This window comes from Eumetopias jubatus, unplaced genomic scaffold, assembly GCF_037043125.1.
Source record: "Eumetopias jubatus isolate StellerSeaLion01/CBP00866 unplaced genomic scaffold, mEumJub1_p1.0 scaffold_17, whole genome shotgun sequence".
Taxonomy (NCBI): Eukaryota; Metazoa; Chordata; class Mammalia; order Carnivora; family Otariidae; genus Eumetopias; species Eumetopias jubatus.
This window is the reverse complement of record NW_028274823.1, coordinates 37,952,693-37,973,470: the sequence shown is the minus strand read 5'-3', so window position 1 is coordinate 37,973,470 and position 20,778 is coordinate 37,952,693. Positions and strand designations below refer to the sequence as shown.

At 37.2% G+C, this 20,778-nt stretch overlaps 1 protein-coding gene across 4 annotated transcripts in view; it reads left to right on the top strand.

Annotated features, from left to right (window-relative positions):
• Positions 1–20,778, top strand: part of KIF20B (kinesin family member 20B) — an 85,554-nt gene that overhangs the window by 28,816 nt on the left and 35,960 nt on the right. For all 4 annotated transcript variants that reach the window (XM_028098997.2, XM_028098996.2, XM_028098995.2 and 1 more), the window contains exons 18-20: positions 3,253–3,406; positions 6,623–7,856; positions 8,200–8,338. In XM_028098997.2, the coding sequence (XP_027954798.1) occupies positions 3,253–3,406; positions 6,623–7,856; positions 8,200–8,338 (1,527 nt within the window). The remainder of the gene's footprint in view (positions 1–3,252; positions 3,407–6,622; positions 7,857–8,199; positions 8,339–20,778) is intronic.

Sequence of the window (20,778 nt, the reverse complement as noted above, 5' to 3'; positions counted from 1 at the left end):
TTTTTTAAACAATGGTTTTGGTTTTCCTTTATGTTTTTTATTGTAAACTCCAGAGATTATTGTTTGAATTAAAAAAGGCAGAGTATATAGACATAATAGGCTGAGTAAACTAATAGCCAAACCTCTCTGCTTTGTTTGAAGGTACTTTTGTATGTCATTTCTCTGACCAGATGAGACGAGATTGGTATCTTGTAAAAAGTGACTGTTAACTATCCTTTCTATCTTGACAGTCAAAGTCCAGTATCCACCAATATTCTCTGAAGCATCTCAGCATTAGGTGGACTTTTGATACTACAGGGGTAAATAAGAAGCATCTAGAAGAGTAGCTTCCTTCTGTCTAATCTCTGGTAGCAGACCTCTATTTTGGTATCCTTTAGATGCATTATTCGGTCTATCTGACTTTTTTTTGTACCCAAACTGGGAGAGACACCCTTATAATAAGGAGAAGAGCAAGGATAAGAAGCATAAAATGATTTATTTCAGTAAAAAACACTTGTTGAGTGTCTACTTTGTGCCAGGAACTGTGTTAGATTTTGAGAATTATATAGATGAATAAAAACTAGTCCCCTTAATGACTCCTTAGTAAGGGAGAGACCATGTAAACATAATTATAATGAAATGTGCAGTGGTAGTCAATATATACAAGAAGTTGAGAATAGGTGGAGGTTTAGGGAATACTTTCTGGAGATGAAAATGATTAAGGTGAGCCATGAAAGATGATTAAAATTTAGCCAGTTGAGGGGCGCCTGGTGGCTCAGTCGTTAAGCATTTGCCATTGGCTCAGGTCATGATCCCAGGGTTCTAGACTGAGCCCCGCATCGGGCTCCCTGCTCAGCGGGAAGCCTACTTCTCCCTCTCCCACTCCCCCTGCTTGTGTTTCCTCTCTCGCTGGGTCTCTGTCAAGTAAATAAATAAAATCTTAAAAAAAAATTTAGCCAGTTGAAAGTAGGGGGAAGGGGCAGTCCATAGCTGTGAGGGACAAGGAAATTGGACTGGCCTTCCAGGGATAAGATTCAGCATGCACAAAGTCGTGGAAACGAGAAGGCTTTCAGTCAGTGTAGGAAAGCACAAGCATTGTTTAAGAGAAAGTTTGAAGCAAGGAAAGGTGAGAAGTGAGGCTGGGAGCAGTGGGTTGGGGTAAGGTGGTTGAAGTCCTTAAATTCTGCATTAAAGAGTTTGGGTTTTATTCTGTAGGCAGTGAGAAGTCATTAATTTTAAAGAGAGGAGTAGCAAAATTGATTTTTTATTTTGAGTGATGTATTTGGAAATTTGGAGGATGGGATTGAGATGGAGTTAGACTGGAGGCATAGAGACCAGAAAAGCCTCTTGGAAGAGTCAGGTGATAGTTGATGATGACTTTGATTAAGGGTAGTTGGATAATGGTGGTAGAGATTAAGAAGAGGATATTGACTTGTGAAATAAGGGGTGGTAAGACCTTTTGGGACTGGGGGCTTGAATTTTTACAGTATGAATTTCTGGGCTTTCAGACTCTAAGCACTTTTGTTTGGCTATTCAGCACATGCTTTTGCTCTGATCACTTGATTTGGATTGTGTAAGTCTTGTTTGGTGAAGGAAAATAAAAACAAGAAAAAAAAGCCAGAGACATCACTCTGGCAACTGCATCTTCGAAGAAAATTGTTGGAAATTTAAGTTGGAATTATATTTCTTTCTGTAGTATGTTTATATACCACAGTGTGTTAGTCATGTTTAAGTAATAGTAAAAAAGCAATTTAAATTAGCAGTGTTCCTAATTTAATAGTCCTTGCCTGTAAATAGACTTTTTAGATAGGTTCTAGATTCTCTTACCAGCTAGGTTTAAACAGTATATGAAATTGTTCACATAAATACATAACAAATGTAAATTGTTTGGAAGTTTGCAACTTAACCTGATGTGCTGATTAACTGTTGATCACTGTTCCAAAGCTTGTCTTGAAAGCAGACTTCCTAATGATAAAAAAGTTTATTTTGAATGATGGTTCTTGATCATTTTTCCAACCATACATACTCTAGGGTAGAAAAGATTCCTTTCAGTAACAGTTGTGGAGGATAGATTTTTTTTTTTTTTTTGGTGAAGTTGTCTAATTTGAAGGAGGGAAAAAATGATCAGATCATTTTGAGAGGTCTAAGAGTGAGGGAAGAGACAACTTGAACCTCTCATGGAGTATTTGAAAACTCTTAGCCTCTGTCAGAGGTGTGATCTATCTATTCCAGGATTTTGTTATTTCTCAGTGACACCAGGGGACTAATTGTGAGAGTGGAGGTTTTTCATCATAACATCCTCTGTTTAGGGATATCTAAAAACACTGCTTAAAAAAAAAAACAACTCATTACTTTATGATTTAAAAAAGGCATCTCATCAATATCTCCTGAATAAAGTGTTTGATTTTATGATGGAAAATGGCATTTTGTTTTTTTCATACACTTCCCCCCCCCCCCTAAAATGGATTGTTACCAGCAGAAGGGATTTAAGTAATCTTTGCCTTTTAAAAAAATCCCTGGCTTTACTATACCTTTGATTACTTTATAGACTTGTCCTTAACTGCTGAGTTTCACCCTTCCTCTTTCCGGATAACAGTATATAGTATCTTTTTTTTCTGCTAGCCTTTTAAATAAAACTTGCCTTAAAAAATAAAAATCTAAGTGATTTTTATTGTTTAGATAAACTAGGAGCTCAGTTTTAAGGCTGTATGTAGACTGTATATCTTTAAATATACATAGGCTATAAGTTAAGGCCAAAACTATTTTTCTGGGAGTTGTTAAAGTATAAAAAACTGCTTATCTTTGAGAGGCTTTGGTAACAAAACAATTGTTGAGTTTCTAGAGTGGGACCTCAAGATTTTAAGTTCAAGTATCTATAAGAAACAATTTTGTCATAGTGTTTTGTATTTTCTTTACAAAGCACATTTTGAATGTGACTGAGGGGTAAGTGTTTTAGAGTTCTCCAGTTATCCCCAAACTAGTCTCTAGCCCATTAATGATGAATTTGTTTTTAGGTATCAGGGTAAAACTATATACTTACCTGACTTTGAGATAAGTGTTTTTGTTTTCCTTACTGAATGTACAAGTTAGTTAATATTACTTAACTTGCCAGAACCATCAGTTATTTTAGGGCGAGACTTAAGAAATAACTTTGAAAATGTTTCAACAAATTTGAAAATAAAATTTTCATGTTACACTACTGAAACATAATTTATATATCTTTCACATTTCTTGTAGCTTTGTATATGTGAACTAATCTTTATTTTATTTTAGGATAAGGCTGGTACATTTTCTTTAATAATAAATAATAAATTGGCTTCTAATGAAACTCTTAAAGCGCCTGAGGACGACAAAACCAAAACTGATTTGGGAAGAAAAAGAATAAATAAAAATGAACTTCAACTAGAAGAGCCACCAGTAAAGAAAGGTACTACTTCACTTGCCATCAGGAGGGCTTTAAGAAAGTTAATTCTTAAACCAGTAATGGGAAAAGTTGCAAATAGAAGAAAATTTACTTATCTAAGGAGAAAACCTGAGGAAATGTACATATCACTGATTTTATGCTAACATGTTATAGACTGCCTGGCGGATGGGTGTATGTATTTACAGCTATCTTTTATTTTAGTAAAATATTTTTAGATACTGTGTTTTTATCATATTTTGCATGCATATGATTCTTTTTACTTCTGTGCTTATGGTAGTTAAAACATCACTTCTATTTTCATAATTATAGTATCTTTTTATGCCAAAAATCTCCCCACATTCTCTATTCCTTCTATAAAAGGACATCTGCCAGTAAGACTTTGAACTGAACATTACGAAAGACATATGTGCTCAAGTTACTGTATTTACTATAGAATTGCTAAAAAAAGTAGGTGCATGCTTACTGTATAGTACATGTCCTATTTATGTGGAAGAATAAATCAACATTTATGTTCTCTCTAAGCTATTTGTTATTTCTTTTAGAAAACTTGTAGTATGATACTGGGAGTAGGGCTTTCTAAGAGAAGGTTTAGAAACATTAGCTTTAGGAAGCTGACTAGCTGTTTCACCCCTAGAAAAAATGGGTAAGTTAAGTCTTAACTTTTGTTATTAGTAAAGCAAAATAAGTACTACCTGCCTCCTGAGGTTGTCAGGGATAAAAACAATGGGGTAATACACCAACATAATAAACACCTCATAGAGCCTCAGTAAAATGAGTGTTTTCCAAAAGTAGATGCCTTAGAGGATAATATAACCTTAGATATATAGTTCATGGGATGTACAGAGCTTGTGTGAGCTAATAGATTGAGACTAATATGCATATGCCTTCTGTTACCCATTGCTACTGGGAGGACAACTTTGCTATGATTTTTTATAACACTGTTCCTTTCTCCCTTTCACTTTGGTCAGTGCCATAGAATAATTGAGAATGTAAGATTGATAGGTCACTAGAAAGTAGACGTGGCCAGGAACAAGTGAAACACGCAGTGGGACTAATCCTAAAGGTAACCCATTCATGAAGAAGTAAGAACTATAGTTGTTAGCTATAAATAATTTTGATGCAGGTAGATTTAAGTAAGTTTAGGTAACATGACAAAAGACTTTTTTTCTCCTTAAAGTCACAACCACTTTGACTATTTCTCAATTATTTGTGTTAGTAGAGACTACAGGGATTACCTAAGGTATCCTATGAAAATCTAAGCTATAACCACCCTCCTCTCCTTTGCCTCATACGAAAAAGTCTCTAACCTGTAACCACTAGGGTAAGATCAGGGGGTTGATAGTTTCATGGGATGATTGTGTTCTCTTCCTAAAAGGGAATGCAAAACCATTTCCCCATGAAAGTGAATTTGCTTGTTTGAGGTCAGTGTATCTGTACTTTGGGAAAGCTGGTAGCCATGTAAACAGTACGAGAAATCAGGCTTCAAAAAGCAGTAAAAGAGATAAACCAGAGACATGATACAGTCTGCTTACTTGTGATTTTTCAATCAAAACTGTAATGGTTATAACAAAATATAAGCAGTAGAAGTATAGGTTGAACGTAGTATACTGAATTAAAGTGTGAACTGCATTCTTGTTGTTTATGTTTAGTTTTTTAAGTTAACAATAGATATTTAAGAGTTTTCCATCTCTATTGCTGGACTAATACTTTAATTTTTTCCTGATAAGGCTGTCCTGAATATGTTCTATAAATCTTTTGATATAAAACATTTAAAGTTTTCTGAAAGAATAGTATGATTACCTGAAAAAAAATTAGGTACTAAACAAATTAGTTTGATTTACCTTATGTAATTATCCTAGTTCTTGAAATACAGTAAAATTAAAAGAAGAACATTACTTGATCACAAAAGTTTTATTGAGCTTTCTGTGTTCACTTCAGGGTTTAGGGACTATATCCATATGGTATGCATGATTCAAATCTCTTGACTCAGATAAACAGGATCTATTTGTGAGTTCTGAATTTCTGATTGTTGTTGTTTTAAACTTGCTTAGATCCCATATCTCCTGATGAATGGTTCAGACAATTTTATGACTTGTTTTTTTAAAGAGCAAGAAGATTCTTTTTTTAAAAAAACAATTCTAAAAAAAAATCCATCCTCATTTAGTTTTCCTAATTAGTCATTTCCACTGATGAAGTCATAGGTATAAAAATAGCATCATAAGTAGAGAATTACATTAAATGGAAAGTAGAACAGAAGTCTGAATAGTGGAGAAGATGGGGTCATTCCACTTTGGGATGGCTTGCCACAACTTTGTAAGATGGTAGGAGACAATCTAATAGAAGAATGACATATTGGTTGAAGATTATTAAAAAAAAATCCATAAGAGTGGGCGGGCAAGTTTGTTGTAAAAAAACCTTATTCACTGAGCTTTTAAAACTAGTCTGTATTAAAGAAAAGAGATTTTGGGATTGCATGATGGGATTGCACAATTACAGCTGTACAGGAGCATCTAGACAGTTGGGTGAAGGAAACGAATATGGATTGTATTTGAAAAATGAAAACTAATAAAGCTGTTTTTGCATAAATACTATGGAAACTGAGATAGATGATATTATTTTTGTTTTCCATTTGAGGAAGTGGTCATAGGGTTAAGGAGTTTGACAGTTATGTAGCTAGTGATGGGCAAGGCTGCATGGGAGTTTGCAGAATTTCAACAATTTCCCCCTAATTTTAGCTATGAAATTTTAAGGTACTCAGTTTTCAAGTCATTCATTTGGTAGATCTGTAATATAATTGTGCTTTAAAATTATCTTTAGGATTTGGAATGTCTATCTTGGGGGGTCTCATGTGATTTCCTTCCCTCTGTCCCGTATTATAATGCTAACAAAGATTTGTAGTAGATAATTGAAAGACTATTGAAAGTTACAAAAAGAAGATAGAAACAACTGATAATCCTACTTGGGTAGTTATTGTCAATTTTGGTGTACTTCCTTTGCTAACTCTTTCTGCATTGATTGAAGGAACTATGGTTTTTACATAAATGGGCATATATGGGTGTATGTTTGCAACCTGTTTTTTCTTTTTCACTCAGTGGCTTATTTTTGTTTTCATTAAAAGTTTGCTTCCATGTTTTTTTATGTTTAAATAGGGGCTTATGTGGTAACTTTTTAGTTTTATTAAGCCTTACCAGATTAATAACAATTTTCTTATTTTTAAAGGACCTATACATGCTAGTCCAACTAAAACTGAAGATGAAAAGAAAAGTGAAGAAATGCAGAAGAGCATTTCAGATGAGGGAGCCATTAGAATTTTACAAGAAAATAATGAAGAGCTGAAAACATGTTTACTTACTACTGAAAATGAACTTAAAAATGAAAAGGAAGAAAAAGCAGAATTAAATAAAAAAATTGTTAGTTTGCAGCGGGAACTTTCTTTTTCTGAAAAAAAGAGTTTTACTTTAAGTACAGAGGTCCAACAAATTCAGTCAAATTATGATAATGCAATTTCTGAATTACATGCGCAGAGAAGTATCAATCAAGAACAGGAGGAAAAGATTGTGAAATTGTCAAAGGAGATAGAAACTGCTAGGAAGAACATCGCAAATAATGTTTCACAAATAAAATTAATGCAAGCAAAAATAGATGAACTACGAACGCTTGAATCAGTTTATCAGATCTCAAACATAGATTTACTCAATCTCAGGGATCTGTCAAGTGCTCAAGAGGATAATTTGCCGAATACACAGTCACACCTTTTAGAGAATGGTAATTTGGTAAGTAAGCAGGTAAAAGAATATCATACTCAAGAACTCAGTAGGGAAGGTTCTTTCCACTCTAGTATTGAAGCCATTTGGGAAGCATGTAAGGAAATTGTAAAGGCCTCTTCCAAAAAAAGTCATCAGATCCAGGAACTAGAACAACAAATTGAAAAGTTACAGGCAGTATTAAAAGGTTGTATGGATGAAAACAATAGACTAAAAATGGAGGAAAAGGAGAGTAAAAATCAAAGTGACCTATTAAAAGAAAAAGAAAATCTTATACAGCAGCTGAAACAAGAATTGCAAGAAAAAAACATTTCTCTTGATGTTCAAGTACAACATGTAGTTGAAGGGAAGAGAGCGCTTTCAGAACTTACACAAGATGTTACTTGCTATAAGATGAAAATAAAGGAACTTGAAGCAATCTTAGAAACTCAAAAAGATGAATGCAGTCATTCAGCCAAATTAGAACAAGAACTTTTGGAAAAGGAATCTATCATCTTAAAGCTAGAAAGGAATCTGAAGGAATTTCAAACAAATCTTCAGGATTCTATCAAAAACACCAAAGATTTAAGTGTAAGGGAAGTCAAATTGAAAGAAGAAATCTCACAATTAACAAGAAATTTGCAAGATGCAAAGCATTCACTTCAGTTAAAGGAAGAAGAAAAGGAAAGCAACTGGCAAAAAGCAGAAAAGTAAGATAAATGTTATTAAAATATTTTAAAATGTGCAAAGGGTTTATTTTATTGGTTTTCTTCTATGTAGCTTTTAAATAATCTAGGTGGGTATAACAATCTAGTAGAGCATGTTTGAAGAGTCAAGAACTGGAACTTAGTTCAGGTAAACCTTTGGAACCAAAAGTTCTATGCAAAAATCTGTTTATAAAATCACATGAAATTCTCTCTGAAGGACTCACTCATTGGTCGGACATTCCGAGTTTGTGAGAATTGAGAACTGTGTAGGTTGTTACTAGCTCACATGTAGGATCCTGTGTGGTTCGCGGTGCGTCGCTATAGAAAAGTGGTTTGTGTTCTTCAGGTTGAAAGAGGAGCTGTCTGCAAGCTATGGTCTTACACAGAATCTGAAAGCAGATCTTCAGAGGAAGGAAGAAGATTATGCTGAGCTGAAAGAGAAACTGGCTGATGCCAAAAAACAGATCGAGCAAGTACAGAAAGAGGTAGGTTATTTGAAAGTTGCATGGCCAATTTAAATAATATTGTTGTCATTATAGAGCACATGTTTTAGACACTAATTTTAGAATTAAACAGAACATTTATCAACTCCATAATTTTTTTTAAATGATGAGAACACTTATTTCACAAAAGAAATAAAGCTTAAAGTGAAGAATGTCCAACATTAAGAAAAATATGTGGGGGAGGTCGGTGAGGGGATGGGGAGAACAGGTGCTGGGGATTAAGAGCACACTTATGATGAGCACTGAGTAATGTAGAGAATTGTTGAATCATTGAAACCAATAGAACACTGTTAACTATGCTGGAATTAAAATGAAAAAAACAATAAATTTCAAAAAAAGAAAAAAAATCTGCCTCATGTACTCATGTAGTGGTAGAATCTTTTTTTTTTCTGTTAAGGACTTTCAAGTTCAGTTCCCCCCAAAAAGTAAAAAGCAAACTTGTCTGCAGATAATATTCATGAGAGTACGCAGTATAGTTGTTACAAGTTTTTATCATAGTTTAGTTTTAAAATAGGAAATACAATCGCTGATTCCAAATACAAAGTATACAAAAGTATATACAATGGGAAAACAACTCCCTCCCAACCCTCCCAGTCATCAAGTTTCTCTTCAAGGCATCAAACGACACCACTTTCTTTCTCTTTACTTCTTCCTTCTATCCTTTTTTTCTCTTCCTGTAAAAAAATGAAAACATCCTATAAACACTGTTGTGGATCTTAATTTTTTTCACTTAATAGTGCATCTTCGCTGTCATATCAGGGTTATGTAGTTATTTTATGACTACAAAATGTATTTATCATTAGTTAATTGGTCCTGGATTGTTGGACAATACAGATTATTTCATCTTCTTCTGATTGAGCTTATGCAGCAAAGTCATTTGAACACTTACAAGTCATTCTATAAGTAGAATTTATGGGTCACTGGTTTGTACATTGTAATTTTGATATTTATTATGCTCTTAATGCCGATTTATAAGCCAGAAGTAATATATGAGAATAAGAGTACTTTTTCTACCCTATCCACAAAGTAGTATTTTATCATACCTTTTGATATTTGACAGATAAGGAATATATGTCTTGGGGCGCCTGGGTGGCTCAGTCAGTTAAGCGTCTGCCTTCGGCTTGGGTCGTGATCCCGGGGCCCTGGGATCGAGCCCTTTGTCAGGCTCCCTGCTCTGTGGGGAGCCTGCTTCTCCCTCTCCATCTTCCTGCAGCTCCCCTTGCTTGTGCTCTCTCTCTCTCTGTCAAATAAATAAAATCTTAAAAAAAAAGTATCTCACTATAATTCTAATTTGCATTTTTCTAATTATGAGTGAGCATCTTTTTGTTTAAAAGCCGTTTGTATTTTTTTCTGTGAGCTGTGTATTCATATCTTTGGCTTTTTAAATTTGGGTTATTGATTTTTGTTCTGTTTTTAAATTAGTTTTGCTTTATAGGAGCTTATTACATATCCAGGAAATTAGGCTTTTTAAGAATGTGAATCGTAGACCCCTTCCCCTCACTGCTGTTTTCCTTGATAAGGTTCTTTTTTCTTTAGAGCAAATTTTGATTTTCATGAATTTAAGTTTATTAATTTTTCTACTATGACTTTTTTTTTTAAGATTTTTTTTTTTATTTATTTGACAGACAGCGAGAGAGAGAACACAAGCAGGGGGAGTGGGAGAGGGAGAAGCAGGCTTCCTGCTGAGCAGGGAGCCCGATTGGGGGTTCGATCCCAGGACCCTGAGATCATGACCTGAGCCGAAGGCAGTCGCTTAACCAACTGAGCCACCCAGGCACCCCTCTACTATCACTTCTTGATTTTGTCTTGTACTTAGACTTTTTCTAAAAGCTAAAACAGTTTTGGGACACCTGAGTGGCTGTCAGTTAAGCGTCTGCCTTCAGCTCAGGTTATGATCCCAGGGCCCTGGGATCTAGCCCTGCATCGGGCTCCCTGCTCAGCGGGGAGCCTGCTTCTCCCTCTGCTGCCACTCCCCCTGCTTGTGCATGCGCTTGCTCGCTCTCTGACAAATAAATAAATAAAATCTTAAAAAAACAAAAAAAGTTTTATTTTTTATTTTATTTTTATTAAAAAGTGAATTTTAAAGAATTATTTTTTATTATTACTTTAAGTTAATTAAAAAGAATACTTAAATGTGTAAGGTCCGAAGAAAATGATAGAGCAAATGCTTGTGTGTCCCATCCCTGTAGCTTTCCTACCTCCAGAGTAGTTATTACATTGAATGTTCTGTGTGTCTTTCTCTTACCTTCTAAAAATATAATTTAAAATCATATCTATTTTTATTTCTTTTTTTTAAAGATTTTATTTATTTATTTGAGAGAGAATGAGAGATAGAGAGCACGAGAGGGAAGAGGGTCAGAGGGAGAAGCAGACTCCCTGCTGAGCAGGGAGCCCGATGTGGGACTCGATCCCGGGACTCCAGGATCATGACCTGAGCCGAAGGCAGTCGCTTAACCAACTGAGCCACCCAGGCGTCCCTCTATTTTTTATTTCTAAACAGCATATTTTTCTGAGGCTTTTTGTTTTTCACATATTCCTGAAATTCCTTTTTTATAGTTGTAATAATCACTTTCAATGCTGTATCGTACACCCTTGTGTGACATTTTGCAGTTTATTTATCCATTTGGCTGTTGGCCAGTTAGATTTTTTTTTGCTCTTAGAAACAGCATTCCTCTCCTGTACGTGCCTGTGGATATACTTGTGCAAGAGTTTATATTCCAGGGGGTGGAATTGTTTCATCAGAGGATGTGAAGGGTATCTCATTGTCATTTGAAATTGCATTCCTCTGATTACTAATGAAGTACAGCGTCTATTCATGTTCTTATTGGCTCTTTGTCTATTCTGGTTTCCACTCTATGAAATCATTTGTTCATATTTTCTTTTTTTTTTTAAGATTTTATTTATTCATTTGAGAGAGAGAGATAGAGCCACCCAGGTGCCCTTATTTCTATCATTCTTATTTTCATTCAGTTTTTATCTCTGTATTTCTTACTTTTTTTTTCTAGTTCTTCAGTGCATTTAAAAAGATTAAATATTTTTGGGGGCGCCTGGGTGGCTCAGTCGTTAAGCGTCTGCCTTTGGCTCAGGTCATGATCCCAGGGTCCTGGGATCAAGCCCTGCATCAGGCTCCCTTCTCTGCAGGAAGCCTGCTTCTCCCTTTCCCACTCCCCCTGCTTGTGTTCCCTCTCTCGCTGTCTCTCTCTCTCTGTCAAATAAATAAAATCTTAAAAAAGATTAAATATTTTTTCATCCAGCATTTTGTTTTTCTTTTTTAAGATTTTATTTATCTGAGAGAAAGAGAGAAAGCACGTGCATGAGCGTAGGGGAGGGGCAAAGGTATGGGGGAGCCCAACGAGGGGCTTGATCACGACCTGAACTGAGATCACCACCGGAGTTGAAGGCAGACGCCTAACTGACTGAGCCACCAGGCGCCCCAGCAGCATGTTGTTTTTCAACAGAGGATTGGTTAGTTTATTCTAACCTACTTGAAACTGAAGTTCTGGAACAATTTCTCATTTAATATAAAAAAAAAAATGTGCACCTCTGAGAAACAAACTGAGGGTTCTAGAGGGGAGGGGGCTGGGGGATGGGTTAGCCTGGTGGTGGGTATTAAAGAGGGCACATTCTGCATGGAGCACTGGGTGTTATATGCAAACAATGAATCATGGAACACTACATCAAAAACTAATGTAATGTACGGTGATTAACATAACATAATAAAAAAATGTTCACAAAAAGATATCATTAATGTAAGTTTTTTCTCTTTTTAAACATTTTATTTATTTGACAGAGACAGCGAGAGAGGGAACACAGCACGGGGAGTGGGAGAGGGAGAAGCAGGCTCCCCACTGAACAGGGAGCCCATTGCGGGGCTTGATCCCAGGACTGTGGGATCATGACCTGAGCCGAAGGCAGATGCTTAACCGACTGAGCCACCCAGGCATCCCAGCATTAATGTAAATTAGAAAAAATTAATGAGTATGAACTTTCTGATTAATATTTCATGACTATTAGGCCTGTATAGTAAAGAAAAGGAAGGGGAAAGAAGCTGTTGCTGTGGATCTAGTACCCCTCTGCACTTTTTTTGTAAGTAGAGGTTCTTTTTCCCGGCCAGCACTGTGATGCCTGGAAGCTTTGGCTTGAGTTCTGTTGCTTCATTTATAGTGATTTGTAGAGATGTGTAAATTGTATTTCTCATTGCTTTATCGATGTAATTTATAAAGTTCTCAGATTCATCGTCAGTATATTTAGCAGGATTTTGATTTAAGTACAGGGTTAAGAACTAAGCTTTTATGATAATATGGGAAAATGCTTGTCTTATAATGTTAAATAATAGAAGGTGGACCCGATGTTACGTACCATCAACCCTTGAATAAGACGATTTGAACTGTGCAGATCCACGTTTTTTCTTTAAGAATACAGTATATAATACATATAGCATACAAAATATGTGTTAATTGATTGTGTTATTGGCAAGGCATCTGGTCAACAGTGGGCTATTAGTTAGGTTTTTGGGGAGCCAAAAGTAATTTGTGGATTTTTGATTGCAAAGGGGATCTGCACCCCTAACCTCCACATTCAAGGGTGAAGTGTTTATAGTAAGATTAAAACTTTGTGAGCAGTTTGCATTAAAATATAGACTGCAAGGAAATATATAAAAATATTGTTATATATTTTGATTAATTTGGGTAATGGCATAGGTAGCTTTTTAAAAGCTCTGCTTATTGATTTATTTCTTATAATGAGTATGTATTCATTATAATAAGGGAAATGTAACAAAGTTTTCAGTCAGTGGAGGAAAACTACAAACAATACCATCATAGGTAAAATACAAAAACTCATGTTGTTTCTTATAATTATATACAGAAAGTTTCCAGGTCATGTGATAAATATTTCAGTACTAGATTAGATTAGAAATGTAAGACAGTAAAGATGACCTAAATTATAATTAGTCTAGGAAAATTCTTAGTCAAATCAGTAAGTTCAAAGCAATGTGGCATAATTTAGGAAAGCACTTGTTTTGTCACTCAAAGGATATGGATTCTTTACTTTGTAGGCATGTAACTTCCTGGTTTAAGATACTATTTCTGAGCACCATGATTATCAGTAAGCATTTCAAGCATGGTATAATTGTCTTTGATTCACGTAGAACCAATTACTTAAATAATAGCTCCTTTTTCTAATTAAAAACTTTTTATTGTATCTATTATTTGGAAATATTTTTTTAATAAATTAAGATACAAATGAAGGCCTTCTTCCCAATCATTTTTCTTTTTAAATATAACCACTTTTTTTAAAAAAATTTTTTTATTGTTAGTTAATCACCATATATTACATCATTAGTTTTTGATGTAGTGTTCCATGATTCATTGTTTGTGCATATCACCCAGTGCTCCATGCAGAGTGTGCCCTCTTTAATACCCATCACCAGGCTAACCCATCCCCCTACCCTCCTCCCCTCTAGAACCCTCACTTTGTTTTTCAGAGTCCATCGTCTCTCATGGTTCGTCTCCCCTTCTGACTTACTCCCCTTCATTCTTCCCCTCCTGCTATCTTCTTCTTTTTCTTTTTTCTTAACATATGTTGCATTATTTGTTTCAGAAGTACAGATCTGTGATTCAACAGTTTTGCACAATTCACAGCGCTCACCATAGCACATACCCTACCCAATGCCTATTACCCAGCCACCCCATCCCTCCCACCCCCCACCACTCCAGCAACACTCAGTTTGTTTCCTGAGATTAAGAATTCCTCATATCAGTGAGGTCATATGATACATGTCTTTCTCTGATTGACTTATTTCACTCAGCATAACACCCTCCAGTTCCATCCATGTCATTGCAAATGGCAAGATCTCATTCCTTTTGATGGCTGCATAATATTCCATTGTGTATATATACCACATCTTCTTTATCCATTCATCTGTCGATGGACATCTTGGCTCTTTCCACAGTTTGGCTATTGTGGACATTGCTGCTATAAACATCAGGGTGCACGTACCCCTTCGGATCCCTACATTTGTATCTTTGTGGTAAATACCCAGTAGTGCAACTGCTGAATCGTACGGTAGCTCTATTTTCAACTGTTTGAGGAACCTCCATACTGTTTTCCAGAGTGGTTGCACCAGCTTGAATTCCCACCAACAGTGTAGGAGGGTTCCCCTTTCTCCACATGACTCCCAACATCTGTCGTTTCCTGACTTGTTAATTTTAGCCATTCTGACTGGTGTGAGGTGGTATCTCATTGAGGTTTTGATTTGGATTTCCCTGATACCGAAGTGATGTTGAGCACTTTTTCATGTGCCTGTTGGCCATTTGGATGTCTTCTTTGGAAAAATGTCTGCTCATGTCTTCTGCCCATTTCTTGATTGGATCATTTGTTCTTTGGGTGTTGAATTTAATAAGTTCTTTATAGATTTTGGATACTAGCCCTTTATCTGATAATGTCATTTGTAAATATTTTTTCCCATTCTGTAGGTCGTCTTTTGGTTTTGTGGACTGTTTCTTTTGCTGTGCAGAAGCTTTTTATCTTGATGAAATCCCAATAGTTCATTTTTGCCCTGGCTTCCCTTGCCTTTGGCGAAGTTTCTAGGAAGAAGTTGCTGCGGCTGAGGTCGAAGAGGTTGCTACCTGTGTTCTCCTTTAGGATTTTGATGGACTCCTGTCTCACGTTTAGGTCTTTCAAACATTTGGAGTCTATTTTTGTGTGTGGAGTAAGGAAATGGTCCAGCTTCATTCTTCTGCATGTGGCTGTCCAATTGTCCCAACACCATTTGTTGAAGAGACTGTCTTTTTTCCACTGGACATTCTTTCCTGCTTTGTCAAAGATAAGTTGACCATAGAGTTGAGGGTCCATTTCTGGGCTCTCGATTCTGTTCCATTGATCTATGTGTCTGTTTTTGTGCCAGTACCATGCTGTCTTGATGATGACAGCTTTGTAATAGAGCTGGAAGTCCGGAATTGTGATGCCGCCAGCTTTGCTTTTCTTTTTCAATATTCCTCTGGCTATTCGGGGTCTCTTCTGGTTCCATACAAATTTTAGGATTATTTGTTCCATTTCTTTGAAAAAAGTGGATGGTATCTTGATGGGGATTGCATTGAATGTGTAGATTGCTCTAGGTAGCATTGACATCTTCACAATGTTGGTTCTCCCAATCCATGAGCATGGAACGTTTTTCCATTTCTTTGTGTCTTCCTCAATTTCTTTCATGAGTATTTTATAGTTTTCTGAGTACAGATCCTTTGCCTCTTTGGTTAGATTTATTCCTAGGTATCTTATGGTTTTGGGTGCAATTGTAAATGGGATCAACTCCTTGATTTGTCTCTCTTCTGTCTTGTTGTTGGTGTATAGGAATGCCACTGATTTCTGTGCATTGATTTTATATCCTGCCACTTTACTGAATTCCTGTATGAGTTCTAGCAGTTTTGGGGTGGAGTCTTTTGGGTTTTCCACATAAAGTATCATATCATCTGCAAAGAGTGAAAGTTTGACTTCTTTTTTGCCGATTTGGATGCCTTTGATTTCTTTTTGTTGTCTGATGGCTGTGGCTAGGACTTCTAACACTATGTTGAGTAGCAGTGGTGAGAGTGGACATCCCTGCCGCGTTCCTGACCTTAGGGGGAAAGCTCTCAGCTTTTCCCCATTGAGAATGATATTGGCTGTAGGTTTTTCATAGATGGCTTTTATGATATTGAGGTATGTACCCTCTGTCCCTGTACTCTGAGGAGTTTTGATCCAGAAAGGATGCTGTACTTTGTCAAATGCTTTTTCTGCATCTATTGAGAGGATCATATGATTCTTGTTCTTTCTTTTGTTAATGTATTGTATCACGTTGATTGATTTGCGGATGTTGAACCAGCCTTGCAGCCCAGGGATAAATCCCACTTGGTCGTGGTGAATAATCCTTTTAATGTACTGTTGGATCCTCTTGGCTAGTATTTTGGTGAGAATTTTTGCATCCATGTTCATCAAGGATATTGGTCTGTAATTCTCCTTTTTGTTGGGGTCTTTGTCTGGTTTTGGGATCAAGGTAATGGTGGCCCCATAAAATGAGTTTGGAAGTTTTCCTTCCATTTCTATTTTTTGGAACAGTTTCAGGAGAATAGGTATTAAATCTTCTTTAAATGTTTGGTAGAATTCCCTGGGGAAGCCATCTGGCCCCGGGCTTTTGTTTGTTGGGAGATTTTTGATGACTGCTTCAATTTGTTTAGTGGTCATAGGTCTGTTCAGGTTTTCTCTTTCTTCCTGGTTCAATTTTGGTAGTTGATACATCTCTAGGAATGCACCCATTTCTTCCAGGTTATCTAATTTGCTGGCATAGAGTTGCTCATAATATGTTCTTATCATTGTTTGTATTTCTTTGGTGTTGGTTGTGATCTCTCCTCTTTCATTCATGATCTTGTTGATTTGGGTCATTTCTCTTTTCTTTTTGATCAGTCTGGCCAGGGGTTTATCCATCTTGTTAATTCTTTCAAAGAACCAGCTCCTAGTTTCGTTGATCTGTTCTACTGTTCTTTTGGTTTCTAGTTCATTGATTTCTGCTCTGATCTTTATTATTTCTCTTCTTCTGGGTTTAGGCTTTCTTTGCTGTTCTTTCTCCAGCTCCTTTAGGTGTAGGGTTAGGTTGTGTATTTGAGACCTTTCTTGTTTCTTGAGAAAGGCTTGTATTGCTATACACTTTCCTCTCAGGACTGCCTTTGCTGTATCCTAAAGATTTTGAACAGTTGTGTTTTCATTTTCATTGGTTTCCATGAATTTTTTTAATTCTTCTTTAATTTCCTGGTTGACCCATTCATTCTTTAGTAGAATGCTCTTTAGCCTCCATGTATTTGAGTTCTTTCTGACTTTCCTCTTGTGGTTGAGTTCTAGTTTCAAAGCATTGTGGTCTGAAAATATGCAGGGAATAATCCCAATCTCTTGGTACCGGTTGAGACCTGCTCTGTGACCTAGGATGTGATCAATTCTGGAGAATGTTCCATGGGCACTCGAGAAGAATGTGTATTCTGTTGTTTTGGGATCGAATGTTCTGAATATGTCTGTGAAGTCCATTTGGTCCAGTGTGTCATTTAAAGTCTTTATTTCCTTGTTGATCTTTTGCTTAGATGATCTGTCCATTTCAGTCAGGGGACGTGTTAAAGTCCCCCACTATTATTGTATTGTTGTCAGTGCGTCTCTTCGCTTTTGTTATGAATTGCCTTATATAATTGGCTGGTCCCATGTTAGGGGCATAGATATTTACAATTGTTAGATCTTCTTGTTGGATAGATGCTTGAAGTAGGATATAGTGTCCTTCCTCATCTCCTATTACAGTCTTTGTTTTAAAATCGAATTTGTCTGATATAAGGATTGCCACCCCATGTTTCTTTTGGTGTCTATTAGCATGGTAAATGGTTTTCCACCCCCTCACTTTCAATCTGGGGGTGTCTTTGGGTCTAAAATGAGTCTCTTGCAGACAGCATATGGATGGGTCTTGTTTTTTAATCCATTCTGATACCCTGTGTCTTTTGATTGGGGCATTTAGCCCATTTACATTCAGGGTAACTATTGAAACGTATGAATTTAGTGCCATTGTATTACCTGTAAGGTGACTGTGACTGTATATTGTCTGTGTTCCTTTCTGATCTATGCTGCTTTTAGGCTCTCTCTTTGCTTAGAGGACCCCTTTCAATATTTCTTGGAGGGCTGGTTTCGTGTTTGCAAATTCCTTTAGTTTTTGTTTGTTCTGGAAGCTTTTATCTCTCCTTCTATTTTCAATGACAGCCTAGCTGGATATAGTATTCTTGGCTGCATATTTTTCTCGTTTAGTGCTCTGAAGATATCTTGCCAGTCCTTTCTGGCCTGCCAGGTCTCTGTGGATAGGTCTTTTACCAGTCTAATATTTCTACCATTGTAGATTACATATCTCTTCTCCCGAGCCGCTTTCACGATTTTCTCCTTGTCTCTGAGACTCGTAAGTTTTACTATTAGATGTTGGGATGTTGACCTATTATTATTGATTTTGAGAGTGGTTCTCTGTGCCTCCTGCATTTTGATGCCTGTTTCCTTCCCCACATGAGGGAAGTTCTCTGCTATTATTTGCTCCCATATACCTTTTGGCCCTCTCTCTCTTTCTTCTTCTTCTGGGATCCCAATTATTCTAATGTTTTGTCTTATCATATCACTTATCTCTCGAATTCTGCCCTCGTGATCCTGTAGTTGTTTATCTCTCTTTTTCTCAGCCTCTTTATTTTCCATCATTTGGTCTTCTATATCACCGAGTCTCTCTTCTGCCTCATTTATCCTAGCAGTTAGTGCCCCCATTTTTGATTGCACCTCATCAATAGTTTTTTTGATATCGACTTGGTTAGATTTTAGTTCTTTTATTTCTCCAGAAAGGGTTTCTCTAATATCTTCCATGCTTTTTTCAAGCCCAGGTAGTATCTTTAAAGTCATGATTCTGAACTCTAGGTCCGACATCGTACTAATGTCCGTATTGAGTAGGTCCTGGCTGACGGTACTACCTTTTATTCTTTTTGCTGAGGTGATTTTTTTCATCTTGTCATTTTGTCCAGAGGAGAATAGATGAATGAGAGAACAAAATGCTAACAGGTTAAGAACGTCCCCAACAAATATGCTTTATACAAATCAGAAAAGACCTGAAACCAGGGCAAAAGAAAGGGAAAGAAAGAAAAAAGAAAGAGAAAAAAAAAAGAAAAAAGATAAAAACAAAAACAGAACAATACAAAAAAAGCAGAATATGATCAAATATGATCAGGCTAGTGCATAGATCAGTGCCACACACTAGATTTTGGGCGTATTTTGGTCTGTTAGAAGAAAGTGCCTCCTAAATTTTAAAGGTAGAAAGACATATATGTACAAAATAAGGGTTGATACAATGAAGGGATGGAAGATGACTGTAAAGATGAAAATTATAAAAGATTTTGTAAAAGGAATTGACAAGTTGTTTGTAAAAAGAAAGAAGAAGATTTAAAAAAAAAAAAGTGTCATCAGGCAGGAGACCAGAACAAAGCCATACACTAGTGATTTAAGGTATATTTTGGTCTGTTAGAAGAAACTGTATCTCAAAATTTTAAAGAGGGAACAACTTATATATATATGTGCCAAAAATAAGGGTAACTACTATGAAGGGATAAAATATGACCCTTAAAATGAAAAATAAAATTTTTTTTTTAAAAGATTGATAAGATGTTGGTTGAAAAAGGGAAAAAGAAAAATTAAAAAAAAACAGTTAAAAAAATTAACTTTGATGAACTAATGAATCATGGTAAAAAAAAGCCATGAATTCTATGTGCAGTATTCCCCTAGTGCTGGAGTTCTCCCGTTCTCATTGATCGGTAAACTTGGTCTTGGCTTGCTGGCTGTTCATGCTGATCTTCTGGGGGAGGGGCCTGTTGTCGTGGTTTCCAAATGTCTTTGCCGGAGGCTGAATTGCCCCGCCCTTGTCGGTCTGGGCTAAGCAAGCTGCTCGGGTTTGCTCTCAGGTGCTTTTGTTCCCTGCAAGCTCCCGGCACAGCTTTGGAGGACCAGGGCGAAAATGGTGGCCTCCCAATCTCCACCCGGGGGAGCTGAGAACTCGGGGCCCCGCTCCTCAGTGCACCCCCAGAGAAAAGCAGTCACTCCCGTCTCTTTGTTCTCCCGCACTCCCTGCTCACCCGGCCTGTGACCGAGCATTTGTATCTCTGGCACCCGACCCCGTGTGGAGTCTCCAAACCCAGGATATCCCTGCGGTGCATTCCCGCGCCGCTCCTCCCAGGGGAGAAAGGGGAGTCTCCCCGGCTCTGCCGCTTGGTGGGTCCCTGCTGGAGGAGCAGTGGCCCGACTGGGCCGCGGATCACAGTTTATGGCAACCCCGAGCTGAGAGCCTGCGCCTCGGCTCCGTTTCTGCAGCCGGCTTCCCCGCTCTGATACCTGGGAGCTCTGCCACACTCAGACATCCCCGGTCTTTCTGTGACCCCGAGGTTCCTGAGACCACACTGTCCCGGGAGGATTCCACTCCCCGCTTAGCCACTGCAGCGACCTCCCTCAGCGGAGCTGACTTCTAAAAGTTCCGATTTTGTGCTCCGTGGCTCTATCACTTGCCAGAAGTGGCCGACAGAGCCCCCCTCCCCCGCCGTCTATCCTCCCGAATATCGCCTCGGATTCACTTCTCCGCACGTCCTACCTTCCAGTAAGTGGTCGCTTCTCTGTTCAGAGAGTTGTTGCTCCTCTCCTCTTCAATCTCCTGTTGAGTTTGTAGGTGTTCAGAATGGTTTGATCCCTATTCAGCTGAATTCCTGCGACCAGACGAATTCTAGGTCTCCTACTCCTCCGCCGTCTTGCTCCGCCCCCCAAATATAACCACTCTTGACAGTGTTCTTTTAGATCACTTTTAGATTGCTAAAGCACACTTTTTTTATTTTTTTAAAATTTTAAAATACTTATAC